This window comes from Peromyscus maniculatus, chromosome 2 (genome assembly GCF_049852395.1).
Source record: "Peromyscus maniculatus bairdii isolate BWxNUB_F1_BW_parent chromosome 2, HU_Pman_BW_mat_3.1, whole genome shotgun sequence".
Classification (NCBI taxonomy): Eukaryota; Metazoa; Chordata; class Mammalia; order Rodentia; family Cricetidae; genus Peromyscus; species Peromyscus maniculatus.
In genome coordinates, this window is record NC_134853.1 from 127,089,658 (window position 1) to 127,103,694 (window position 14,037).

The 14,037-nt window shown below is 42.1% G+C and overlaps 1 protein-coding gene across 3 annotated transcripts in view; it reads left to right on the forward strand.

Annotated features, from left to right (window-relative positions):
- Usp24 (ubiquitin specific peptidase 24) overlaps positions 1–14,037 on the forward strand; it is a 141,763-nt gene that overhangs the window by 116,818 nt on the left and 10,908 nt on the right. For all 3 annotated transcript variants that reach the window (XM_076564639.1, XM_006987206.4, XM_076564638.1), the window contains 7 exons: positions 1,391–1,504; positions 5,278–5,374; positions 7,649–7,765; positions 8,136–8,228; positions 9,591–9,693; positions 11,556–11,677; positions 12,525–12,638. In XM_076564639.1, coding sequence (XP_076420754.1) covers positions 1,391–1,504; positions 5,278–5,374; positions 7,649–7,765; positions 8,136–8,228; positions 9,591–9,693; positions 11,556–11,677; positions 12,525–12,638 — 760 coding nt within the window. The remainder of the gene's footprint in view (positions 1–1,390; positions 1,505–5,277; positions 5,375–7,648; positions 7,766–8,135; positions 8,229–9,590; positions 9,694–11,555; positions 11,678–12,524; positions 12,639–14,037) is intronic.

The window sequence follows — 14,037 nt, forward strand, 5'->3', positions numbered from 1 at the left end:
ACAGAGGCTTAATATTATTTATAACTGCTTGGCCATTAAATGCTCAGGCTTATTACTGCCTAGCTCTTACACTTAAATTAACCCATAATTCTTATCTATGTTTAGCCACGTGGCTTGGTACCTTTTCTCAGTTCTGCCTTGTCACATTGCTTCCTCTGTGTCTGGCTGGCAACTCCTGACTCAGCCTTCCTCTAACCAGAATTCTCCTTGTCCGCTTATCCTGCCTATACTGCCTGTGTGGCTACTGGCCAATCAGCATTTTATTTATCAACCAATCAGAGCAACACACATTCACAGGATGCAGAATGACATTCCACAGCAGGGCTCAGTTAAGACCAATCACTAGGTGCCAGACTAGGAAGTGTGGGCTTTGGTCAGTAGCAGTTCATGGAAGAGTTTGCAGCAGGACTTTCAGTGATGTTACGAGCTCCGGGTATCAATATCGTTAGCATCTTTTTCATTACTGGCTTTTATCTCCAACACCTGATAAGGTGCCTGGATCATTATAGATTCTGGGTTAGTAATTATTGGCCCTCATATGTGACTGAAAGAGAAAGAGAGCTGAGGGATAGTTTGTAGGAAAATACCTGGAGAAAGAGGAGACTTGAGTTGCAGCTGGCTAAAGTTAGAAGACAGTGGAGCTCTGGCTAGCAAAGTAAGTATGCTTATCAAGTCTGGGTGTGGGGAAAGATTTTTCAGCCAGACTCTTGAAGAAAAATAATTAATAATGGGAGCCTCATTTTATATGTAACAACCAAAAGTACATTGAGTGATAACAATATTATGTGATGTTAAAAAGGAGAACATGTATTTGTCCTTTAAGGTCTGCATAGGATTGAGTAGAGAAATTCAGTTGCTACTTTCATTTGTGAAATGTATTCATGGTATCTACATGCTATATGTACTGTTTCCATTTTGTCTGTAGTGTTTGGGGGTCACTGGGGTCTCGGGAGTGGTGTGAGATTATGGGTAATATAGTCAGGCCACCTTTTCTCTGTCCCAATCTTGAAACATTATTATGCTTCAGCATATTAATGATTTTAGCAATACAAGACAAAAGCTATTCTAAAGGTGAGACCTTGTTGACACTGGCTTAGTTGTGCCAGACAAAATGTTACAGATCTGGTGTTCATCAGTTGACGTGGACTGATAAAGAGAAGTCAAAAGATGTAGGCACCTGCACATGGTTTTGTCCTGTGGGGGAGAAGGAGTTATACCATGAATAACCTAACATGGAGACACTGAGTCATTTAAGTGGGTAGTCACTGAATATTTCATCTACCCTTGGTTCCTGTCCACAGTGGAATAAGGTGGACAGGCGTGACACACTATGAAACGACGCACTGGGGTCACTTGCTGGGCCTAACATTGCTCTTCGCTCTTTTAAAAGGGTTGATACTGAAGAATGGATTGCTACTATTGAAGCGTTACTTTCAAAGAGTTTGGATGCTTGTCAGTGGCTTGTTGAGTATTTTATTAGCTCTGAAGGACGGGAATTGGTAAAGTAAGTGTCAAAATCTCTTAATTAAAAGAAATTTGTGTTCTTTCCTATCATTTAGAAGTAAAGCTTCTTAAAACCCATTACATTTCAACTTGAAATCGTTTTTTCAGATTAAAGTCCATTTTAAGCTTTTCACAGAAGTAGTAAGGAAATTAGACCACTCCAAACTCATCTTTTGGACTAGATGCTGGCAAGGGGTTCAGTGACTGCAGGGAGGGTGTAAGGTGATGGCTGCCAGGTGTTCACAGAGTGCAAACCCTTAATCCTTGCTCTGGCTCAGGAGAAGCATGCAAGTCCTTTTCCTCAGGTACTCAGTCTGGTAACAAGTAAATAGGGAATCCGAGGTAACTATTACAGCCCTATTACTGTACACTATCTGTGCTTAGATTCTGGCCCCCCAAAAAAGTTAGCTATGATAGTACATTGCCTATGTACCTGTGAGTAGAAAAAGAATGTACCTTTTCAGATAAAAATCTAGAATCTCCAATCACTTTTATTGTTTTCCTCTTACTCCCAGCTGAGCTTATTCAGTCAACTTTCCTTATCCTTGACGAGTTCATCGTTATATGAGGAGCCCAGTGTTAATGAGAACTTATCCTGTCTCCTTGGCCCCAGAAGGCTCTTCTTCCCTCTGATTTGGCTCTAAACTTCTCGTGAGATCACCCCACTTCTGACTACTAGCCTAGCCTTGGGTGTCACTGAGAAAGTGATTAATAAATGGTCACTTATCACACATGCCACACACCTGCTCTAGTCTTCCATCTCCAGGTTATAAGGCATCCTCTCCTCTCCAAATGAATCTGCATCTGCAAGCCTTCCCAAGGAACTTGGCCTTGCAGTTAACTTTTCCTGCTCCTTGTCTTTACCTGGGAGACTTCCTCCATTGGGTCACTTCTGTCGGCATACAGATGTGTGTGTTCTGGTATTTCCTCTGTTAAAACAGATTCACAGCAGGAAAGTGAGAAATGCAGGTCCCTCTCTACTAAGGGAGCACAGTCTGGTGATAAGTTAGAAATTTAATTGGATTTTTATTTTATTTTTTTGTGTTACTGGGATAAAACCAAGGGCATCACACATGTGGGTGAACACTGCCACTGAGCTGTATCCCAAGCCTACTCCTTCCTGAAAGGTCTGTAGTAGATCCGCCTCGCACTACAGCAAAATCCACAAGCTTTGCTCAGTCTTCACTTGTACTTCCAGGCTTGCTCTTGGTCACCTCTCAGCCAGCCTGACTTACTGGCTCATTGAACGTGCTGAGGGTTTTTACCTGCCGCAAGCCCCTATTCCTGATACTCCTGTCCGGAACACGGTTCCCTCTGCTCTGGGCATAGGATTTGCCTTTTGCTCCTGAGTATGTGTCCGCTCACACATACTCAGAGACTGCTGCAGACCTGCCCTGTTGCTCTGTGTACTCCTTAGAGTTTTGTGTGTGTGTCTAGTTGAGCTTGCTTCTTAAGGACAGAATCCAGTCTGCTTGTTCCCTGCTGCACACAGCAGGCCTGCCATATAACGTGTACTCAACTGTTTGTTCACACACACCGTGCATATGCATCCAGCTCATGAAGACAGACTATATATACATCTCTTGGAAGAGTTATGTACTGCCCCTTTAAAGTGTGCGGTAAAGAGAGCCTTTTACCCAGTTTTCTAATTCAGCTTGAAAATATTTTCCCAGTAGGTCTCCCAAGAACTGTGCCAAAGAATGATTATACATTTGTAAAGTGCATAGAAAATATTTCATTCAGCGCCTTATTTATACAAAGGGAGACTTGATTTTGATTGTCTCCTGAGAAATTGTCTTCCTTTGGTAGTAGTTGTTAGTGTTCCTGTTGTCAAGCATCCCAGTGAATTACATGATCTTTTCTATAAGGTCTAATTACTTATAGTTGCTGTGACTTTTCCGAGATTAATAACAGGTGCTGCAGAAATGCTCAATGGTTAGAGCACTGGCTGCTCTTCCAGAGGACCCACACGGCAGCTCACAGCCGTCTGTAACTCCAGAGCCAGGGTCCATTGCCCTCCTCTGGCCTCCTAAGGCACCAGGCATGTGTGTGGTGTATGTTTGTGCAGGCAAAACATCCATACACATAAAACAAAAATTAATCGGTTTTTATCTAGTTCTTTCTTTAGAACCTCCAGGATATTTATTTTGCATATGTATGTGTGGGTGGGTGGGTGCACCTGGCTGCCCTTGTGTCTGGAGGCAGGAAGCATACTCGGGAGCAGAGGCGCTCACCTTTCTTTAAGACTGAGTCCACCTGTCTCCACGCCGTAATCCTAGCACTGGAATTAAGTGTTATTACAGTGCCTGGCTTTTAAAAACCCTTCTAGGGATTCTGAGGCTTGAACTCATGTTTGCAGGGCAAGCACTTTACTAAGCTATCTCCTCAGCCCAGAGAGCCTTCAAGATAGTTTATCATTGCTCTGATTAAAAATGTGTCCTCACTAATGCACACAGAACAGAGAGAAAGAAGAGAGCATGCGTAAGGTGACTATCCCTTTTCTGAAATGCTTGGGACCAGACTGTGTTGGAAATTCTTTGAATTGAGGGATATTTGCATTTGTAGTGGTGTGTCTTAGAATGGAACACAAATGTAAACATTTATTCACTTTGTTTTATGTAAACATAATCTGAAGGTAATTCTATGCAATATTGTTCATTTTTTTTGTATGCTTAACAGTTTGATGATGTAGAATTTTCCAATAGTGACATTACATAGTCACTCACAGATTTCAGGTTTTACTACATTTTGGAGTGAGGATAGATAGATAGCCTATACAGATATCTCTGTAACCGAAATATGAAAATGATGATGGCCTTTTTCACATCAGCACCCCATGCTACTTCTTTCTTTACGCAGGTTTTTGATGTAGGTCTGTGTGGGTTTTGTAATAGTGAATGTTTGCAGGTTGACCTAAAAAACCATAAACCACTAACATAAAGAATACTTATATTCTTTAAGGACTTTTTATTGTAGACATTTATAAACAGACATCAAGGTAGCCAGAAGTATCTTGCAAAGCTTTCTCTTACACGTCACAGTCTCCATGCATGGAATTGTTTTTCCTTCTGTTTTAGAGCTAATTCAGACACAGAATTCTCTGATTTTTCAACATGTGTCTCTATCAAGTAAAGGAGTTTAGCTTTTCCCAGCATAAGCACCCTAACATTTTCAAACCAAACAAAATTAAGAATTCCTTCATATTTTCTTATACTCCACTAAGTCTCCCCACCCCCCACCCCCCAAATATCTCAGAATGTAGTCTGGCCATAACGTTTGTACAGATCCATGTCCTACAAAGTTCAAGCATGACTTTAGTATGTGTCTCTTGTGACTGTTAACCTTCAATGCTTACATCCCCTGTCTCCACTTGCCCACTAGACCTCCCTGATTCTAGATCTACTTTTATGGGTTGTTTTTGTTTTTTGTTTTTTTTTAGTGTTACACCAGGAGGTATACAGGATTCCTCAAGAACTTATGCATCTGGCTAAGCCTTGGTGCAAATGTTGTGTGGGGATCTATTGTCTTTTCAGTATTTGAGTTACTGTCTTGGGGGACTTGCAGCAGAACCCATCTGTCTGGTTGCCATGTCTCATTTACAGCATTTGGAATGACCTGGGGAAGCTGTAGTTGCTATGACTGAGCCTGGAAGGTCTCAGGATACTTGAACTAGTACCTCTGAGTCATTTTACTACATGGCTATTAGAAGTGTGTAGGGCAGGTTAGGGTTGCACACTTGTGTCCTTCTTTGTAACGTGTTTCTCTTTATTTTAGGGTTTTCTTGTTGGAGTGCAGTGTGAGAGAAGTACGTGTTGCTGTGGCCACCATTCTGGAGAAGACCTTAGACAGTGCCTTGTTTTATCAGGATAAGGTCAGTCTCACTGTCAACGTTATGTATTCTGTTTTTATCAGATGTTCTCACTTGTACATAATAAGAAAGAAGACCTAAAATTGGTGGCTGAGCGTGTGTGTGTGTGTGTGTGTGTGTGTGTGTGTGTGTGTGTGTGTGTGTGTGTATGAACATATGCAGTGACTTTCTGATATATGCCAAGATAGAAGGCATTCTGTCTGTCCCTCTTTATGTTCCAGATACCAAGATAAAAACTGAAAAGAGTTCAGGTCTGCTTTTGTCTGCTTTAGGATTTTCCTTTTAGAATATTCCTGGCCAGTCTTCTCTCAAGGACTTGTGTTAGACTCTGAAGTGAGACTAATAGTTGTCTAGACACACCAATCTAGACATTCTGAGTCACCCTTGGCTGTTTCCTCAAAAACTGTTTTCCTGATCTGACTGCTTTTGGCAGTCAACCAGGGCCATTCATCCCAGGGCAGGGTAGTTCCTTCACGGTCTTCATCATCCCCTGAGTGTTGTTTCTGTCCTCCAGGGAACAGCTTCTTCTTCCTCACCCTGTTCTCTGCAGTCGCATCTTCAGAATCTCGGTTCAGCACACACATGGGAAAACAAACTATGGTGTTTAGTCCCGTCTTCCATTCCCAGGGTTAAACCAACTATGGGGGAGTCTGTGATGTATATTATCAGTCTGCTCCGTTCAGTCCGTTACTAAGTCTCCTCAAGTGCAACAGTTACTCCCCAAGTTCGCTGTTTCAAACAGCTGATACCACATGGAAAACTTTGAAAAATAAGTTTTAGAATAAATTGGCTCGTTACAAACATTGACTCCAGGCATCTTGTGTATCAGTGAATTACAGGTTATAGGAAAGACTGCTTCAAATTCAGATGTTGACTTCACTATGCAACTTTGAGCATATCCTTGAAGGAGGATGTTCCAGATCCAGTGTGTCTGGGCACCCAAGCCCTTAGTTCCCCGGTACCACCCATTCTAGCAAGCACTATTAGACCAGACACTCAGCCAGAGAACCAGGAAGCCAAACATGCCCTTTAGGAAGGTCTGGAAAGTGCTCCTCTCGATTCCAGGAGTCATTGGACTTTCATATCCAGTAAAGCAATAGTCTTCCATCAGTATAAGCAGCAGAACCTCTCATCAAGCAAAAACTGTACCTGGGTGCAGGCAGTCTAAGTAGGGAGCTGCTTAGAGAGTGTGAATACCGTTGCTTGAAGACACTCCAGTTGCCTACGGTGTCTCAAGAATGCTACCTAAGAACTCTCTTGCTCTCCTTCCACTGTTTACTCTAAAGTCAAAAGGCAGATTTAGTGCAGTCAGTCTCCTTAGAGTTAGGCCATAGAACATCACCAACCTTTTAAAGGCAGAAGAGCAGGTAGTGGAAGAGAAAGGAGTAGAGGGTCTAAGCATGGGAGCCACTTCCTGAAGTCAGTTCTATTTGCTAGCCCACTGATGTATTTTTGTGTTTGTTTTCCCCATGATGGAAATGACACCGCTTGCCACCCACTGTATCTATACTGTAAAGTACTTTGAAAATGAAGTGCTATGTAAGTGCTAGCTTGTATTTACAATGGGTGTGACAGGATGGATGGGGTATTCCATAAGTCTATGAATACCATCTTCAGAGGGCTAGAAGAGTAGTGAGCCTGCTCTTAATGCTTGAATAATAGATGAATTTCCAGGAAGTTGTCCAGAAACCTTTGGGGTGGGAGGGAAAGCAGAAGCAATGTCATACCAAAATGGTTTCTAAACAAATAAAATGTTTTTCAAAGCTTTCCATGAGGCGGCAGCGGGCTTTCAAGTAAGTTCCTGGTCAAGTCGGTATTACCGTGTCCTCTGTCAGGCTGTTGCTCTCCATTTGCTCCATCGGCTTGGTTTCTGGCCCTTCTGCCTGTGTCTGTCTTTTACTCTGCATCTGTGGCTGTGGAGAAGCAGCCTCGTGGAGGGAGGGATTCAGAAATCCATCTCCCCTTGGTACCCACCTCTCTGTAAGACAGAAATAGCTCTGTTGAAAACGTGACAACTGGGCCAGTAGAATCGTGACTCTGGTACCTGGGAAATAAAATAGCCTCTCTTTAGTTCTCCTACAGTACTGACACTGCTCTGGAAGGTAAAAACGATAATTCTGGTTTGCTCTCCAAAGCATAAATCCATCTAAATCTGAGACTGGATTATATTAATTTCCCTTTGTTCTTATGGTGGTTTATTTCAAAGTAAGCCTGTGACAAGAGTCTGTCTTGTCTTCTTTTTATGTATATATATAATTTCCTCTTTCCTCTTGCCAGTTAAAAAGCCTTCATCAGTTATTGGAAGTCCTGCTTGCTCTTTTGGATAAAGATGTCCCAGAAAATTGTAAAAATTGTGCTCAGTACTTTTCCCTGTTCAACACTTTTGTACAAAAGGTAAATTATTGTTTTCTAATGTATTTCCTAATGCAGTAGGTAGGTTTATAATCTAAAAATAATTCATACATGGAAAAATATTAGATTCCATTCTATGTTGTGGTTTCGTGAGTGTTTCTAATTAAATCCAAGTGAATGGATTATTTGACTTGCCAGAATTACTACACAAGTAGGTACAGTTGCGGCAGCCGTGGAGGGCAGCGTCGGGGGTTCCTACAGGATGCAATGTAAGGCTCCAGACAGGCATTCACTGCACAGAAGTTACAGCACTTACCATAGGGGTGTCTTGAAATGTCTCATCTGACTGTGTTTTTAAAACAACTGTTATCTGGCTGAGAGTATAATCTGTCATTCTCCTGCCTTGTGACAGCAAGGTATTAGGGCTGGAGATCTTCTTCTGCGGCACTCAGCACTGCGACACATGATCAGCTTTCTCCTTGGAGTCAATCGACAGAACAGTCAGGTAAGGACTGTTGTCCTCTTCTCAGTGAGATGCTGTTGGGTTTCATTTTGTTTCTTTTGTGGGTGGTAAATGTTTTAACTTCATTTAGTTCTGGGTAGTAGTACTATGAAGACCTTAAAGGTCTTTGGAGATTAGTAAAAGGAGGTTCAATAGGAAAAGAAATTAAATTAATGGCCTTGGAACTCTCCCCTTCCTTCCCTAGGGCAGTGAATGTTTTGAGGGTAGTTGGAATCCATCTGTGAAGCTGGACTGTTAAAAACTGAATTATACTGCAGTGTGATACTCTCAGTCAAATGCTAGAAACATGTTAGTTCCCAGAACATACTATATATGTGGTTGGATGTGTCCATATATGACCTGTTAGAAGTTCCCATATAGCTCTGTTTTTCCCATCCATATATTTCTTTTGTTTGGTAGATTTTTAAATACATAAAATGCTAGAATCCAGTAATAATAGAGTACTTCTTGTGGACCGTGGTGGTAGTTTGGATACATGCAACTCAGTAGAGTAGGCAGTGTTACTCCCATTCTGTGACAAGTATTTAACCACAACTATGCCATGTAATTTATGCAAGGTCACAATGCACATGTGTTGGTGAGACAGGAATCTGCCCAGCTCTAAGGATTTTGGAGTCTGAGGTTTTTTATTGTGTGCTGTGCTGTGCATGGGCAGACTTGCCACCTAAGCTCCTAAGCTTCTCCCAGCTCCCTGTCACATCACCTAGCTGCTGTTACACTTAAGTAGTTAAAAGCAAGTCCTGATACCATAGTGTGCTGTGGCTGTTGACTATTGATATCTGCAGTACTTCTCTTTCATCCAGACCCATCCCAGGGACTGATGATTGGCTCGAGTTCACTGTACTTGACCTGCACATGCACTTGACATTGTCTTGCATCTGTAGAATACACTAGTTTTGTAGTGCTTTCATCCTTATATTTCACTTGGTCCTCAAAACCACAAAGTGGCCAGAGCAGCTAGCATTATCTTTGCCATTACGTGAAGCGTTGTTACGGAGAACGTGCCCACTTATACAACACAATAGGGGCTGCCACATGGCCAGGCCTCCTATCCTCCAGCTTCATGGGTTTTCCCATTACACTGAGTCTCTGGAAAATTACCTGGCATGTCATGAACGTACCCAGCCTAAACTACATACTTTGAATGGGTTGATTTTAGAATCTGAGTTAATGTTTTTCAGGGAGGCAAACCCTTTGAGACTCATTTATTAGACAGTGACTTTTTATATGTTCACCTCTTCTCTACTGTGGGCATCGAGAGATACCATGGTTCAGTAAATTACCAGCTAGCAGATCCTTTCCCCACACAGAATGGTGGCATGCTTTAATCTTCTCTAACGATAGATACGCCGGTGGAGTTCAGCACAAGCACGGGAATTTGGGAATCTCCACAACACTGTCGCATTGCTGGTCTTGCACACAGATGTCTCTTCCCAGAGGAATGTTGGTAAGTTTGACCATACATCAGAAGCATGAAGAGAAGTACTGATCTTAGGAACTGAATGAATAATGTTTGTTTCTCAACAGACTATCTGATATTTGAGGAGCACTTAAAGTTTTTGTTTTAATTAATGCTCAACCTCACCTTATTTAATTAGTTTATCAGTAACAAGAGAAGATAAATTAATCATTGATTTGATGCAGGAAAGGAAAAGTTTCTTTTTTTCTTTTTTTTTTTTTTGTTTGTTTGTTTGTTTTTCGAGACAGGGTTTCTCTGTGTAGCTTTGCGCCTTTCCTGGAACTCACTTGGTAGTCCAGGCTGGCCTCGAACTCACAGAGATCCGCCTGGCTCTGCCTCCCGAGTGCTGGGATTAAAGGCGTGCGCCACCACCGCCCGGCGGAAAAGTTTATTTTAAAGTGCTCTAGATTAAAGATTAATTCAGAGTTCATTCATCACCATAGTGTGAGCAACTGATGTTGTAGGAAAAATAGCCAAGGTATGAGCTGTTGTCTCTGAGTTCTGTGAACTTAGCTAAGCCACCTGGCCTTTATGGCCCTTCATACAAAATGAAAATATTAAAAAAAAATAACTTTCTAGGTATAGTAAGGATTAATTAGATAAGATACCAAAGTTCTTTGTGAAAGAAAAGGAGGTTCAGATGTAAAGTAGGGAGATTTTTTTTAATACAGGTTAGAAACAGTAGCATTTTCTATTTTGTCCCCACCAGTAGAAGAGTCACAACTACACTTCTGTATCCTAGTCACACACATGTGCTGTGCCTGTGTACTGGTCATGGGCTTTGTCCTGACCATCCCACAGTAGTACCACAAAGCAGCTAGCTCTCTATGTGAGTGTTCTCTGTGTCCACTACTTTGACATGGTGCTTGTATTTACTCTGTTCGTTCCCACGGAAACTGGAGAGGCGCTATCCCCTTCTGTAGATGAGAAAGCTTAAAGACACAAGTTCACAGCAGTGATAGAGCTCCAAGTGTGGTGGTAATGTGGATAGTAAAATCTAAAGACAGGAAACAAGACAAATCCCAGAGTGCATCATTCTAGCCGAATGATACTTCAAAACCATATAAAGGGGCATTGAAGGGCAAGCACATGAATGGAGTTCTGGTTTGCTCTGTTGCTGTGGTAAGCACTGTGACTTAAAGCGACTTAGTGGGGAAAGAGTTTATGTGGCTTACAGGTTATAGTCCATCATCAGGGGTTGCCAAGGCAGGAGTTGAAGCAGAAACAACAGAGGAATGCCACTTCCTGCTTTGCCCCTTCCACTTGCTCAGCCACCTCTCTCATCCAACCCAGGGCCATCTACCTCCCTCGAGATGGTACTGCCTACTGTGGGATGGGCCCTCCTAGACAGGTTAGCAGTGAAGAAAATGCCCCACAGGCCAGTCTCATCTGGGCAATTCTTCTGTTGAGCTTCCTTCTTTTGTGACCCTTGGTTTGTGTCAGGTTGACGGCTAAAGCTAACTATGACACATGGTTGTGAGTAGTTTGCTTCCTACATCTGACTCATTCATCTCAAAAGACAAAAGTCTGCTAATTGTGTGAGTTCAAACAGTTTTACAAAAGAAAGTAAGAGTGTGTGTGCATCCTCATTTTCCTAGAACCAGCCCTTTGGTGCGGCTTGAGTCTGCATTAGCATAGCTGGTCAAAGCTATAGCTGAGGCAAATCTGAGAAAAAGTAGGATTGTCTGCATAGCTCTTGGTCCAGTAGACTGAAGGACTGAGTTGTAAGAACTCAGCAATTGTGTGTGCAAACCTGAGAGTTTCACTCTTTGGACGTGTGTTTCGTGGGACATTTCCGAGTGAGACAAGTTGTGCTTTATGTTTCTTTTTGTTTCTTGGGTCTCCTAAAGCTCCTGGCATATTTAAACAACGGCCACCTATTAGTGTTGCTCCCTCAAGCCCTCTGCTGCCCCTCCACGAGGAAGTAGAAGCCTTATTGTTCTTGTCTGAAGGCAAACCTTACCTGTTAGAGGTATGTAATTGCTGTGCTGAAGACATTTGCTTATGTTCTTTTCTCCTATTTGAGCAAAATCCTTTTGTTGATATGTTTTTCAAGTTACTCTGGTGAAAGGAAATACTGTTAAAAGAAGAAATGCTTATTCTTTTTTACATTTCAAAAACATTAGAGATAAGGCATGACTGAATGGTAGAGCACTTGCCCAGCATATTCCGTGTCCAGCACTGCGTGGATGGATGGTTAAATGTGTTACGTGGGCCCTAAGCATCTTACCTTCGTCCAAGAACTAGACTTCCATTCCGGCCCCACCAACTACCCCTAAGGCCCAGGAGAAGGTGAATAACAGTTCACCTCTAAAGTAACTTCATTATCAAAAGGTTTTGTCCCCAGTCTGTTTGTCCCTGGTCCTAAAACACTGCAGCCTACAAGTATGTGTATGTGAACCTTAGTAGTGTGGATGTGGGCTGTCCCCATACCTGCACAGGGCATATGTCGTATGTCTTCTCAGCCAACTCTCCTTCTACCCAGGGCTACCTTCCTGTGAATTCTGACTTCCATAATCTGATTTGACATGGAGATAAGAATAACATATCATAGGAATTTTTTCAATCTTTTCTTGTTTAATTTTATTTTCCTATCATTAGTCATTATTTTAACCTCTCATGAGAATGCTTGCATTTGAAAATTGATGACGGTGACTCCTTGGGGAGAAAAAGTGCGTGTTAGTACAGACACGCTGGAATCGTCCTTAGACCTCAAACAAGAAACCATGTTCTAGGGCAATGTCATTGTTCTTAACCTCTGAGAATTCGGGGAAAGCAGGAACAGAGCTGACTGCTGACTCCTTTGTGTCTCCCACCAGGTCATGTTTGCTCTGCGGGAGCTGACCGGCTCCCTGCTGGCACTCATGGAGATGGTGGTCTACTGCTGTTTCTGTAATGAGCACTTTTCCTTCACGATGCTGCACTTCATTAAGGTACACTTCGTTACCCTCGCCATACCTGCTGTAGCCTGCACTCTGCGGAGACCCTAGGAGAGCGTGGTCTTGCTCATTTTTCCTAATTGTAAAAACAGTATTGTTTCTCTTTACAGAATTAAGAAAAGAATTCATAACTCCACTATTTAGTGATGACCACCAGAGCATTCTTTTAATTTATGCTCTGTTGTATCTTTTTATTTTGTCTTTGTATTTTAATATACTTGAGAGCTTATTGACTTTATAATTCTGTCTTCTTTCATTTGGTCATGTAATTTCCCATATTTCATTCCTTCGTGTACCGTAATTCACTTAGCCCTTTGCCTGGTGGTAAGCATTTGCATGTGGTTCAATTTTTAACTAGTTCAGGATAATACTTTAATAAATTAATGTTCTGATGATCATTAGTGGGTGAAATTGTCTCACAGCTGTAATTATTTTTACCTGCAGTGTCTTAAAAATAAAAAATAGGGTTTCATGTCTTCTAGAACAGTGATATAATTAATTAAAAAGCACTGATCAATACAGTAATCACTACCTCACCCACTGCACCTACTAAACACAAAAACTATGTCAAATGTACTACATTTAACTCACTTACTTCTCAAATAGTCCATGAAATCCCCGATGTGGTTTCCAGTAATTGAAACTGAGGCAGAGTAAGGAGGGTCATACAGCTAGCCAGTGATAGAGTAGGGCTTTGGGACTGACCTTGGCTGTGGACTGTGTCTTACCACGTTGCTCACTGCCTTTCTAGGTGTTACTAGAAAAGTGTGTAAGTATGCATGTCATTTTACTAGTTTTTAAATCTTTACATACTTACACGGTTTTTATTCTCTGAGTGAAAAAACACAAGTACACAAATAAGGCCGAAGTCTACTTTGGCATGTACTTCTGGTCATCCATAGTCCACTTCCCACTCTGCCCCGAGGAACAATCTTGTCACACAGGCATGTTTCCTTTCAGGTCTTTGTATGAAATTCACACTGATGGACTAGTTCCTACCCACAGAAGTTCTTTTGTGTAGTAGAATTTCATACTCCTGTTGGTAATAGAGATAGATATGCCTGGTGCTAACAAGTAGCAGGTACTTAGTGAGGTGTGTCTGTGGCTCTTAGTAAAAGGTGTTCGGTCCTCATCCTCTCGTCTGCTTACTCACTCTGTGACTATGAACCCAAGCAGCTTCCCTCTACAAAACAGGAAGACATAGAGCTGGACTTCAAAGTTGTGATTCGTGCAACATTAGGCAAAGTGTTTCATAAGTGCCATCCCTGCCGCCTTGGCAGTGTGTTGATAAACTGCAGTATTCTTTCCAACGTACTTATGCACAGGCTGGAGTAGGACCAGAGATGAGTCCCCAGCACCTACACCAGGCGGTTTACCGCTGCCTGTACTCCAG